Source organism: Lacerta agilis, chromosome 2 (genome assembly GCF_009819535.1).
Source record: "Lacerta agilis isolate rLacAgi1 chromosome 2, rLacAgi1.pri, whole genome shotgun sequence".
NCBI classification, from domain to species: Eukaryota; Metazoa; Chordata; class Lepidosauria; order Squamata; family Lacertidae; genus Lacerta; species Lacerta agilis.
This window is the reverse complement of record NC_046313.1, coordinates 65,780,136-65,792,700: the sequence shown is the minus strand read 5'-3', so window position 1 is coordinate 65,792,700 and position 12,565 is coordinate 65,780,136. Positions and strand designations below refer to the sequence as shown.

Here is a 12,565-nt window from a genome sequence, read left to right as displayed (position 1 = left end):
GGAGACCATGGGAACTGAGCAGGCAGGAGCAGACAGGAAGTGATAAAGTTTCAGTACTTTTCCATCTTCACAAACCAGTCCATGGCTGCCATTTCCCCCTTAGTCAGAGGGATGACTATCTGTCTCTTTACAGTCCATAGGAAGAAATAAATCAAGTTCTTAATCTTACCCCCAAACAGGGTTTTCTTAAGTATAGAAAATCAGCATTAAACTTTCAAGCAAGTCTTAAGTGGCTGCAGCTGCATTGACGTTACTTTGATCTTGCCACTGTCAGAGAGAAATGGACTTCCTCATTTTAAATCTCTCTCCGTAAGCCAAATTTCAATCTTTAGATCCGAATTAAGCTCCGTACTTACAGAGTCCTTCTTTTAGGTCCAAATTGAGGAAAAGCGGAGCGCTCAAAATCCGGCAGTTGCCGCCGCTTCGTTCCTTCGGTTGGAGACGGCTTCTTCAGCCCCGTGCCGGAGCCCGCTCGCTCAAGCCTCCCTTTTACAAGGGAAGCCTGAGAACAGGTCGGCACCTTGGAGCCCGCTAGAAACCCTAGACCACGGGACGCTCTTCCTGTGGTTTAACGGTGCCCGCAGCCCGGTTGCGGACGCTCCTACCCCCGAAGAAACCGAGGGAGCCGCCGTTTGTCCGCAGACAGCTTCCGGGTCATGTGGCCAGTATAACTAAGCCGCTTCTGGCGAACCAGAGCAGCGCACGGAAACGCTGTTTACCTTCCCGCCGGAGCGGTACCTATTTATCTACTTGCACTTTTGGGTGTGCTTTTGAACTGCTAGGTTGGCAGGAGCTGGGACTTAGCAATGGGAGCTCACCCTGTTGCGGGGATTCAAACCACCGACCTTCTGATCGGCAAGTCCTAGGCTCTGTGGTTTAGACCACAGCGCCACCCGCACAATTGCTCTTTAATCCTACACAATTCAGATGTCATGAATCCAGTTGTAAATACACTTGAAGAAGGATATTGTAATGTAGACAAATTGAAACAGATTCAGAGGAGGGTAATGGAGATGGTGAGGAATATGGAAAACAAGTCCTTTGAGAGGAAGTTGAAAGAATTTGGTATAGAGAAGAGACAGCACAGGGAGGACATGCTAGCACTCTTGAAATACCCAAAGGGCTGCTGCATACAGGAGGGCAAAGTGTTGTTCTCTCCTGCTCCAGAAGGAATGACTAGATCTAATAGGCTTAAGTTACAAGAAGGTAGATTTCAGCTGAATGTTAGGAGACACATATTGATGCTAATAAGGGGTTTAATAATGGGATCAATTACCTAGAGGGGTGATGGGTTCTTCTTCACTGGATGTCTTTAAGCAGGAGTCGGACAAAGATGCTCTAGCATGATCTTTTGCCTCAAGCAGGTAAAGGTAAAGGTAAAGGGACCCCTGACCATTAGGTCCAGTTGTGGATGACTCTGGGGTTGCGGCGCTCATCTCGCGTTACTGGCTGAGGGAGCCTGCGTACAGCTTCCGGGTCATGTGGCCGGCATGACTAAGCCGCTTCTGGTGAACCAGAGCAGCACATGGAAACGCCATTTACCTTCCTGCTGGAGCGTTCCCTATTTATCTACTTGCACCTTGACGTGCTTTTGAATTGCTAGGTTGGCAGGAGCAGAGATGGAGACTAAAGGTCTACTTTACAAAGGCCCCTCCAACTCTTATCATTCTATGATGCAAGATTTTTAAATTTGTCAGCTTCCTCTATGTATGTTTAGCCTGGTAGAGAGGAGACTAAGAGGTCATATGATAGCCATCCTCAAACATCTCAAGGGCTGTCCTGTTTATTCCTGCTCTAGAGGCTAGGACATGAACCAATGGATTCAAGTTACAAGAAAGGAGATTACACTAAACATCAGGAATAACTTTCAGATAGTAAGAGCTGTGGAACTACAGGTGGTGGACTCTCCTTCCTTGGAGGTTTTAAAGCAGAGATTGGATGGTCATCTGTCATGTATGATGTAGTTGAGAATCCTGCATTGCAGGGGATTGGACTAGATCACTCTCTGAGATTCCTTCCAACTCTACAGTTTGATTGTAAAGGTAAAGGTAAAGGGACCCCTAACCATTAGGTCCAGTCGCAGACGACTCTGGGGTTGCGGCGCTCATCTCACTTTATTGGCCGAGGGAGCCTGCGTACAGCTTCCGGGTCATGTGGCCAGCATGACTAAGCTGCTTCTGGCGAACCAGAGCAGCGCACGGAAACGTCCTTTACCTTCCCACTGGAACGGTAACTATTTATCTACTTGCACTTTGACGTGCTTTCGAACTGCTAGGTTGGCAGGAGGAGGGACCGAGCAAAGGGAGCTCACTCCGCGGGGATTTGAACCGCTCACCTTCTGATTGGCAAGCCCTAGGCTCTGTGGTTTAACCCACAGCGCCACCCGCACCCCCGTCAGTTTGATTGTATTTAGATTTATTTATTGTCATTGTCCGTATATACACAGTATACACAACAACGAAAATCAAACACCCAAAGACCGGATTTACCATACACATTTGCACATATCTCCAACACTCTCATCCTTATTAAAACATAATCTATTAAAACATAACATAATCCAGAGTATAACATAACCTATTAAAAGCATAGCATAACCTAAAAGCCTGTATGATCCCACAATTGGTTACGTGTCACCTATACCAGTTGGAATTCAAATCTTTTTATTTGTTTTTCTTCCTTTTAAAAAAAAGTTGTTAGATTTATTGTTAATTAGGCAAGTTTCCCCTCCCCTCCAAATGGTAAGACTCAGAGGTCTGTTTCCACAACAATTGGACTTGTGATTTGCTTTTGTAAATGTAACATTTACATGATGCATGCCCTGCCCTTTGGGGCATAACAATTGCTCAAGTCCAGAACTCAGGAGCCAAAGTATTGTTTTGCAAATTACATACGCATTTTAAAGAAGTTCATGTCGGTTTCAGTCATCAAGGAACCTGTGCCAATCACCAGCACAGCAACTGCCTTATTGAGCAACTAGTCCTGGCAATACAGATTGCGCAGGCACATAAAACTCGTCACATGCTGATTAAATTATGATCAGAACACCCTTTTCAGGGACAAAGGAGCTTGCCTAGTAACATATTTCTGCATTATGCATTGGGTAAATTCACATTGTGGTGCGAGCCCATTATTTTCCAAAACTTCTGTGGCAACTGCCTACTTAAAATATGTCCCACTGAATTCAGTTGAATAGAACAGAGAATTAATGATGTGGGATTAGAATAGACTTGCCTGCTCTTGATGTGGGGTGGTGGTTTTTGTGTGTGTTACATTTCTCCTTTTTATCTTGGGGGTACTTCTCATTCTGAGATTGCTCCTGGATACCCAGGTGGAGACCCAGTTTCCTGCTTATGTACTTGTATTTCTTGTACGTTTTTGCATATGTAAAATGTTTTTCATCTGTCAAAATCAATGTATAAATCAGCCCTCACGCTCAAAGGTCTGTTCAATGCAAGGTCAGTGGAATCCCAGAACTCCTTATGTCTCTACCCACATCATTCAACCATCTGTGATCATTCTTCCTTTCCTTCTCCTTTTCACCATGCCCTGATTCTTCCTTAGGTCAGGCTGATTGACCCAGGGGACTCTCAGTTAATGAAAGCTTCTCCAATTGCTGAATTTTTTACCCACAGGATTTCTGACATCCTCATCTCTCGCCATTATATATTGTATGTCAAGTCAGAAAGTGTTCACCTGTAGGCGATTTATGAGCACCAGCATATGTATTAGCATATTATAAGTGAGCCTATTAAAAATGTTTAATCCTCTCAATGTTTTCACATACCACACTAACACTTCCTTCATCCACATGCCAAACAGTTAGCTGTCCCTACAATTCACAGACAACTCAGAACGAAAGCTCACTGAATTTCAATAGGGTTTACTCCCAGGTAAGCAGGTGTAGGACTGCAGCCTCCATAAGTCAACTGAACCCCAGAATGTGTCCTAGCCCTCATTGCTGGATGAAGAGCTCCCATATTGGTTTCTGCCAAAGGTTTTAATGCATAATTCAGAACTGTTCATGGGCAAGATTACACAGTGCAGCAAGGATTTAAGAGGCATCAATACATGGCTAAGCATAAAATAAGAAGTTGATCCAACAAAAGCCATGCCCTCTGCGCCTCCTTTTTGAAGAGTGGAGTGGGCACAGCATTAGTGTGGCAATTGGCTGGAGTTCTGGGAATGGGCAAAAATAACGGGCAGTCCTTCAAGAGGGTTGTGAGGTCTGTTCACAAAAACTCTGTGAGGTAGGCTGAGAGGCAGCCACTGGCCCAACTTCACGGATTTGAACACTGATCTCCCAGGTTCTTCTTGTATGACACTCTACCCACTACACCACACTGGATCTCTTTTACTTTTTATTTTTTGTTAATGTATTCTGTTTTACTATGATGGTATGAAGAATTATCTAAAAAATTAAATTAAATAGCCTGCCCTGTGAGAACGCTAATGCCTAGTTATAATGAGGACAAGTTAATGAAGATTGGTTTAGAGTTCAAAGGAGGTGTGGGAGATAGTTTCTGCATTCCTTCTCTTTGGGAGATTTTCCATTCCTTCTCTTTGGAAGACTTAAATGCACATCCATTCTGGATTAAGTAACTCCCACTGGATTCAATGGGGCTTTTAGTTCCAAGGAACGTATGCAGGATCGGGCCGTTCCTGGCCTACCTATACGTTTCACCTGCAACCTTATTTCTAACAGCGACCCAAAGGAGCCCATCCTGGTTCCTCTGCAGTCTACACGAGAACCACATGTAGGACTTCTGACGAGCAACTTCTCGACCAATCACATATTTGCACGGGCAACACTTCCAGCCGAGGGAGGGCGGGCGAACGTGAGGAGCCGAACTTCCCCACTCAAGCCAGTCCAATTCCTCCCTGCAAGCGACCCGATTGGCCGCTCCTTTTTCAATACTCCTCCCGCCCCCGCGCCACACCCCACCTCCAAAAAGGCCGTTGGAGCCAATCGCCCCTCGCGGGAGGGTCTACGCGCTCCCGGCCCGCCCCTGCTGCCCCTCCAATGAAAAAGAAGGGCAGAGACGAGGAGGGGGGCCCTGCCTGGCCAACCGGGAGCTGATGCGGGCAGTGCTGGAGCGGGGATTGGCCGGGGCCTGCAGGCAGTGGGCGGGGCTATGCTGGAGGTAGGCGTTGGAGGTTGCTGAGGTGCCGGACCCAGCGGGCGGAGCGAGGGGTGGGGGGGCTCCGAGCCTGAGTGGTAGGAGGTGACGGCGGCGGCAGCAGCAGCAGCAAGAACGGCTGAGGCGCCGCGGGCGGGCCCCGATGGAGCTGGAGAATATCGTGGCCAATACGGTGCTGCTCAAGGCGCGAGAGGGTGAGGAGCCGGCCTGGGGTCGCAGGGGGCAAGCGCGTGAGGGAAAGCGAGGGGGAGGGAAGAAGGAGCCCAGGAAGCCCCCGGCGCCGTTGGGCGAGCGAGGGCATGGCGGCGCCCTCCTGGCCCGGGCATCTCCCCTCCTGCTTGGGGTCACCCCTTTCGCATGAGCCGCAGAGCTGCGCGTGGAGCGGCAGCGGCGCCTGAGGCAGCGAGAGAGGTTCGAGGGCTGAGCGAGGCGAGAAGCGCGCTCCCTTTGCTGAGAATGAGCTCTTCGGAGCCCAGCGTTGAGTGCCCGGCAGCGGTGGGATGGCGATGGGTGGCCGCTGTCAAAGGCGCGGGAGGGAGGCGGAGAGGCGGCGTTGCGTGTTATGACCCGGCCCGCGAGCTCTTTCTCCTTCTTCTTCTTCTTCTTCTTCTTCCTCCCCACCCCACCCCACCCCACCCCTCTTTCCTCCCTCCCTGTGTGCTTGGGGGGGGGTGTATATCGAAAGTAGAAAAACTGGAGCTTTGGAGTTATGTTTATGGACCAGCCAGCACATGCTTATAGAGGCCTCACAAAAGATCGAGGAACGTAGTGACGTGAGTTGTGGCCAAATGATGCTTTTTGCAGACACGGTTCGTTGCTTTTATCAGGCAGCTTCCTCTTGATAAAGGCTTTGAACTGTTCTTGTTCCCCGGACCGATGTAAAGATCAGTGAAAGTTAGCACGCTTCTCCAAAAACGCTCATAAGAAGCACTCTCCCAAATATAGGGCTGCGATCTCACCTCCCTAGACTGAGAGGAGCTGATAAATTGACAAGATTTAGAAGTCTTCAGGATTCTGGATGCTAGTAGAGTCAGAGGCATGCTACCCATTGTACTACTTAACTCTAGGTGGAGCATCAGAAGTTGTTAGTTTTTAAAAAATATTGTAGTAGTAGTACGTCTCTTGAATGTTCCTCACAGGAACAATGTTCTCTTGCCATAGAGCAACAGAGGTGTTCTAGAATTGGCTTCTGACTTGGCATATGTGCATGAGATTCCATAAGGGACCGCTGCATTAAAAAACACAGGTCTGAGTGCTGGAATCTTCCCCCGCTTTCTTTAGCAGATTTTGGCAATGCATTTTATTGGGATACTCTGCTACCAGATATTTTCCTCTGTGTCAAAATTGCAAGCCTTAAATTTAAGGGAATAATTTGGCTTTGTAGTAGTGAGTCATTTTTTTGTATAACCAGACACAGGCTTATATTTAAGAGGCTGAAAAAACAGAGGGTTCACAACTCATTAATGAAGTAATGTAAAATGTGAAAACAGCTTCTATCATGGTCTTTCTTTTGATCATCTGCACATTGAGAAGAAAATGAATGAGGAAGAAGATGAAGCAATCTTTTCCCTTACTGCAGAATACATACTTTCCACAGCCTTAGATACCATCCTGGAGCAGAAGTATCAGTTTAGTTTGCTCCTCAACTCTGATTTCTTTACTCTTGTTTCCACTATTTTATTTAGAAGAGTTGCAGATCTTAGCAAGTAGAACCCCACCTGACAATTTCCAGAGGGACAACCACCTGTTGCAACAAAAAATAAAGTATTGTAGCACCTTAAAAACCACGTATTATGGCATAAGCTTCTGTGGACTATATTCTAGTCCCCAAAAGCTTGTTCCATAATACAAATGATAGCCTTTAAGGCAGCTTTCCCAACTTTGGGTCTTCAGATGTAGGTCAACAGTATCTGGGGACTCGGGTGGCGCCGTCGTCTAAACCACTGAGCCACTTCGGCTAAACGGTGTTTCCGTGCACTACTCTGGTTTTGGTGTTCCATTGTGCCAGAAGCGGCTTAGTCATGCTGGCCACATGACCCAGAAAAACTGTCTTTGGACAAATGCCGGCTCCCTCGGCCTGTAAATCGAGATGAGCGCCGTAATCCCAGAGTCATCTGTGACTGGACTTTACTGTCAGGGGTCCTTTACCTTTACAGCAGGATTTGGTAGAACTGTCCTTGTACAGTCATACCTTGTGTTGCGTACGCTGCGGGATGCGCACGTTCGGGTTATGCACCGCGGCAACCCGGAAGTAATGGAACGGATCCCGTTCGTAACCAGAGATACCACTGTAGTTGCATATGAATCTCTATAGAGCCACTTATTTTGAATTATTTGTCCTCTTTTTGCTAGTCAGTAAGAAGGGGCATAAGAATACTGAAGTCACACCACCTTGGTTTAGAAATTTGCTTCAGGACAAGAACTGAAATCACGTGGCAGTGGCGGGAGGCCCCATTAGCTAAAGTGGTACCTCAGGTTAATAACAGTTTCAGGTTAAGAACAGATCTCCGGAACAAATTAAGTTCTTAACCAGAGGTACAACTGTATGCTGTAAACACACTGCCTAATTAATATCTTCATTCCAGCCAGACAATACTCGGCCTTTAATGCAAAGTTATTGCTAGCTGAGGTTGTGTTGCTGAAGGCTTTGGCTGCCTCTGTTGTCCTGGCATTTATTTCACTCTTATATTATATTATAACCACCACCGTCCATTCTTAGCTTGCCACCCTAGTTTTTTCAGCCATACATGGCATTCTCCTAAAAAGTTTTTTTGTTATACAGGTATACATCCCCCCCACCAGCCATCTAAATTTATAATTTGTGTGAAATGAAAGTAAATCAACCAAACTGTTGTGCGAGTCTTAAATGTAGAATGTTTTATAGTGGAAGTGGCCCAAGCATGAAAGAGCTACAACATAATGCTAATCAAAAGAGGTTTTAAGAGCTTTGTACTCTGGCTCTTTGGCAATGAATCTGGGTTCCTTTCATCCAGAGAAACAGGTGTTTCTTGATCATTTGGTAACTTCAACAGACAGAAGCTGTATAAAGTTAGAATTTCTAAGAATTGCTCTTGTTAAAGGCCTTGTTAAAAAAAGAAACAAACCCTAAACCTTAGAATTACAGAAAATGTATATTCCATGAGTAGGCAAACTAAGGTCCGGGTGCCGGATCCAGCCCAAATGCCTTCTCAATCCAGCCTGCGGACGGTCTGGGAATCAGCGTGTTTTTACATGAGTAGAATGTGTCCTTTTATTTAAAATGCATCTCTGGGTTATTTGTGGGGCATAGGAATTCGTTGATTATTTTTTGCCAAAATATAGTCTGCCCCCTCCAATAAGGTCTGAGGGACAGTGGACCGGTCTCCTGCTGAAAGTTTGCTGACCCCTGGTATATTCAAAGTACTTAATTCACAGGGTTTTGTACTGCCATGGATTAAAGCATACATATACTGAATCATGGGAAGCCAAGAGTAAGAATATAGTGAAAAATTGGAGTTCTTGATTTATACTAAGTTTTATGATGTGGGTTGTGAAGTGAAAATAACATGGGCAGCTTCTTTCTCTCATCAGATTGGGATGAGAGAATTGAGGAATGGATTTTTTGATGAGAAATTAAAATTGAGTTCAGCATTGATAAACTTAAGGCTGTATGAAATCTGTATATGATATTAAGGCCTAGGTATTCCTTGCCATGTATTACTGACCTTTGTTTTTAAGAGAAGCTGCCAGGCCATTAGGCCTGAAAGGCTTTCTGGCAAGAGTTTTGGGTTCCCCATCACTTCTTCTATTCAGTTTTTGTCCAAATGGAATTGGGTCCAATTTAAATATCCATTAAATGTTTCACATTTGGCTGGGCAATAGAAGATGACCAGACATTTCTGTATTGTACATGGGCTCTAAGGTCCTGAAGACATCTGCTTTAACTCTTAAAAGTACAGTAAGTTTCTATACCTTGAAAATTTGATGGCATTAGGTCTTCAGTGTGTGAACAATAAGATATACAATTTTAGATCTTGTGAATTGGGTCTCTCTGAATCCATATAATAAGTGATGGGCTTGCTCATAAAAATCATGATTGTGAACATATGAAGCTAAGCAGGCTGGAGTTCTTGATCGTCCCAGGTGGCTGAAAAGCTTAGCTTGTGTAAAACTTCAATTCTCTCCCTCCCCCTGACCTTTTAGCTTGTCAGGAATTATTTCTTGGGTATGCAGTCTCAAGGAAGGTGAGCCTGTGAAGACTAAAATCAATAAGAAAAGTCATTTGATTTTAAAGTAGGCATATAAAAGTTTGCCATGTATAGATTGTTGTTCTGTCTCATAGAAGGAAATGTAACTACTCAGAAATGGCTACAGTAGCATTCTAGAAGTTGCTTTATATACAATAGCCACTAAGAACTACCATTTCCATGAATTTTTTATGCACTGTTTTGTAATTGAGTTTAAGTAGCTATGTAAATTTGATGATGCCGTTGACCTCATTGTACATTTCCAGCTTGCCCCCTTAAAGCCAAATGTGACAATTTTTCTATATAGAAAACACTTCTGTGCAGGAAAACAGCAAGGAAAGTGCCTGTACACTTTCAAGATAATGATGATGATTAACCTAGCACCATATGAACACTTCACAAAAAATAGATAACAGGTTCCTAGTTGGACTTACAATCTATAAACATAGGGAAGCAATGGAGGAAGGGAAATGGAGGCATGGGTAGACGAGATCTGCTACAGAAGATGTGCTACACATGCATTAGCACACAAATATTTCAGTACATGCACTGAAACCCACTTAGCAGCTTGTGTACAAAAAGACATACACTTGGTTGTTGAACACCATTTGCATGGTCTTACATGGGAGTACTGTGTCTAGGAACTACTCATTCGAAATAGCCTTTGATGCTGAACAAGTTGCCCATTCCTCCTCTGTTCAGAGCTACTTACAGAAGAAGCAGCACCTCACACCACAGTATATTGCCTCTTCATGTGCTTCTAGCCTTGGCTTATTCCAAACTGAAATGTTCAGCAACTCAAATGTTATGAACTGCCCTGAAGTCCATGCGTATAGCAGAATACAAATTTAATAAATAACAATAATAATAATTACTGCTTGCTAAAACAACTATAAAGGTTACAGACGCTTCAGGTTACAGACTCTGCTAACCCAGAAATAGTACTTTGGGTTAAGAACTTTACTTCAGGATGAGAACAGAAATCGTGCGGCAGCAGCAGGAGGCCCCATTAGCTAAAGTGGTACCTCAGGTTAAGAACAGTTTCAGGTTAAGAACACACCTCCCAAATGAATTAAGTTCTTAACCTGAGGTACCACTGACGCGGGTGGCGCTGTGGGTTAAACCACAGAGCCTAGGGCTTGACGATCAGAAGGTTGGCGGTTCAGATCCCTGCGACGGGGTGAGCTCCCGTTGCTTGGTCCCTGCTCCTGCCAACCTAGTAGTTCGAAAGCACGTCAAAGTGCAAGTAGATAAATAGGTACCGCTCTGGCCGGAAGGTAAACAGTGTTTCCGTGCGCTGCTCTGGTTCGCCAGAAACGGCTTAGTCATGCTGGCCACATGACTTGGCCAATAAAGCGAGATGAGCGCCGCAACCCCAGAGTCGTCCGCGACTGGACCTAATGGTCAGGGGTCCCTTTACCTTTACTACTGTATTCTGGATCAGGCTGCAGGCTCACCGCTGACTTATGGGACTGTGACTTATGCCTCATTAACAGATTCTCATACTTTTTAGGGCAACCCTCTTATGGTAATAACAGCAGAATTAGGAGGGAATTGAATATATTGTTCACTTAAATTGTACAGATCCCTATGAGATGGTGAGGTTAAGTGCAGGGCTGTATGTACTGTGCATGTACCATAAATGAACATATTGTTCTAAGCTAGCTAAAAATCTATACCAAGGAAATTCTGAATTCAACAACCTATGTCAGTTATGTATGTTTACTGATGCTACATCATTTTGCTTCTGCTAGTCAAAGGAAGAAGCAACCAGATATGACACCGAGGCAGCCCCCTTGGGCAACTGGAAATCCTGCTAAGCCCCTTCTGGTTTAAAAATGACATAAAACCTTGGAAGCCAGTCTTAAACCATAAGGGATAATTCAGCATCTAACTTCATTTCTTTTATTTATATTTTAAATGCTGAAATTCTCAGGAGGATTAATTGTATACATAGTGGATCTCATGTTCAAATACTTGTGAAAGGGGCTGGCTATATTTACTGGTGATAAAGGAGAAGAGAAGATTCAGGAGAAGATAGTGTACTCCCTCTGCCTTTTCTCTTTAAAAATGCTTCTGCTGTAGTAGTACTGACCAGCAGAGATAAAATTGTATGAAGTGGTGGTTGAGATACTGTTTTCTTTCTTTCCCTTTGTACTGAGTTGTATTGGGGGGGGGGTGGACTTTCAGCTCTGGCCTTGTTGAGAGGTGAAGCTGGGCACTTTTTTGCAGCAGAGGTCTCTCAAAGCCCCACCTACCTTCCTTCAGTGTGAAAGTATTGTGCAGCTAGCTGCCCACTGCCTTGATTCACTTCCTTCCTAGATTTGTACAGTCAATAATATGGCACAACTCTTAGCTTATTTTAGGCAATGCATGTTTTATTATGGGGGTAGGGGACATAGACAAGAACTACTATGGATCATGCATGTGTGTTCTTTCTGCCCCTATCTTCCCCACGGCAGGATGCCAATGTAAAATATTTTAGAGTAGAACTTTTCTCAAAGCCACTGTCCCTTCTGTCTTAAATGATATGCCTAATGGACAGCACTCTGGCAATTATTTCCATATAATAATGTTATGTTGGAGCCATGTTTCTTAGAAGTGCTTATCTCCTCCCATTCAGCCAGTTCCTGTTGATTATAATGGAGCTGTAGTGAATATAAAGGTAAAGGTACCCCTGCCCGTTAGGTCTAGTCGCAGATGACTCTGGGATCATCTCGCTCTATAGGCCGAGGGAGCCAGCGTTTGTCTGCAGACGGCTTCCGGGTCATGTGGCGAGCATGACTAAGCCGCTTCTGGCAAACCAGAGCAGCGCACGGAAATGCCGTTTACCTTCCGGCCAGAGCGGTACCTATTTATCTACTTGCATTTTGACGTGCTTTCAAACTGCTAGGTTGGCAGAAGCAGGGACCGAGCAACGGGAGCTCACCCCATTGCATGGATTCGAACCGGCAACCTTCTGATGGGCAAGCCCTAGGCTCTGTGGTTTAGACCACAGCGCCACCCTTTATTTAATAAGTTGACTGAGGGTGGCTAACCTCAGGCCCAGGTGCCAAATGTTGCCCTCAGACCTCTATCTAGCCTTCAGGCCTGTGCCAATGCAGTGCCGCCTCCCCAGTTCACACCCCTCACTGGCCTTGCACTTCATCTTCCTGTAGTGGTTTTGTGTCCTTCAACTGCAACAATACCTCTTGCTTG

At 45.2% G+C, this 12,565-nt stretch overlaps 1 protein-coding gene across 2 annotated transcripts in view; it reads left to right on the top strand.

Annotated features, from left to right (window-relative positions):
• The first annotated feature begins 5,219 nt into the window (after positions 1 to 5,219).
• The window catches only part of GRK6 (G protein-coupled receptor kinase 6), a 28,835-nt gene continuing 21,489 nt past the window's right edge, over positions 5,220 to 12,565 (top strand). For both annotated transcript variants that reach the window (XM_033140473.1, XM_033140474.1), the window contains exon 1: positions 5,220 to 5,335. In XM_033140473.1, the coding sequence (XP_032996364.1) occupies positions 5,284 to 5,335 (52 nt within the window). In that variant the 5' untranslated portion in view covers positions 5,220 to 5,283. The remainder of the gene's footprint in view (positions 5,336 to 12,565) is intronic.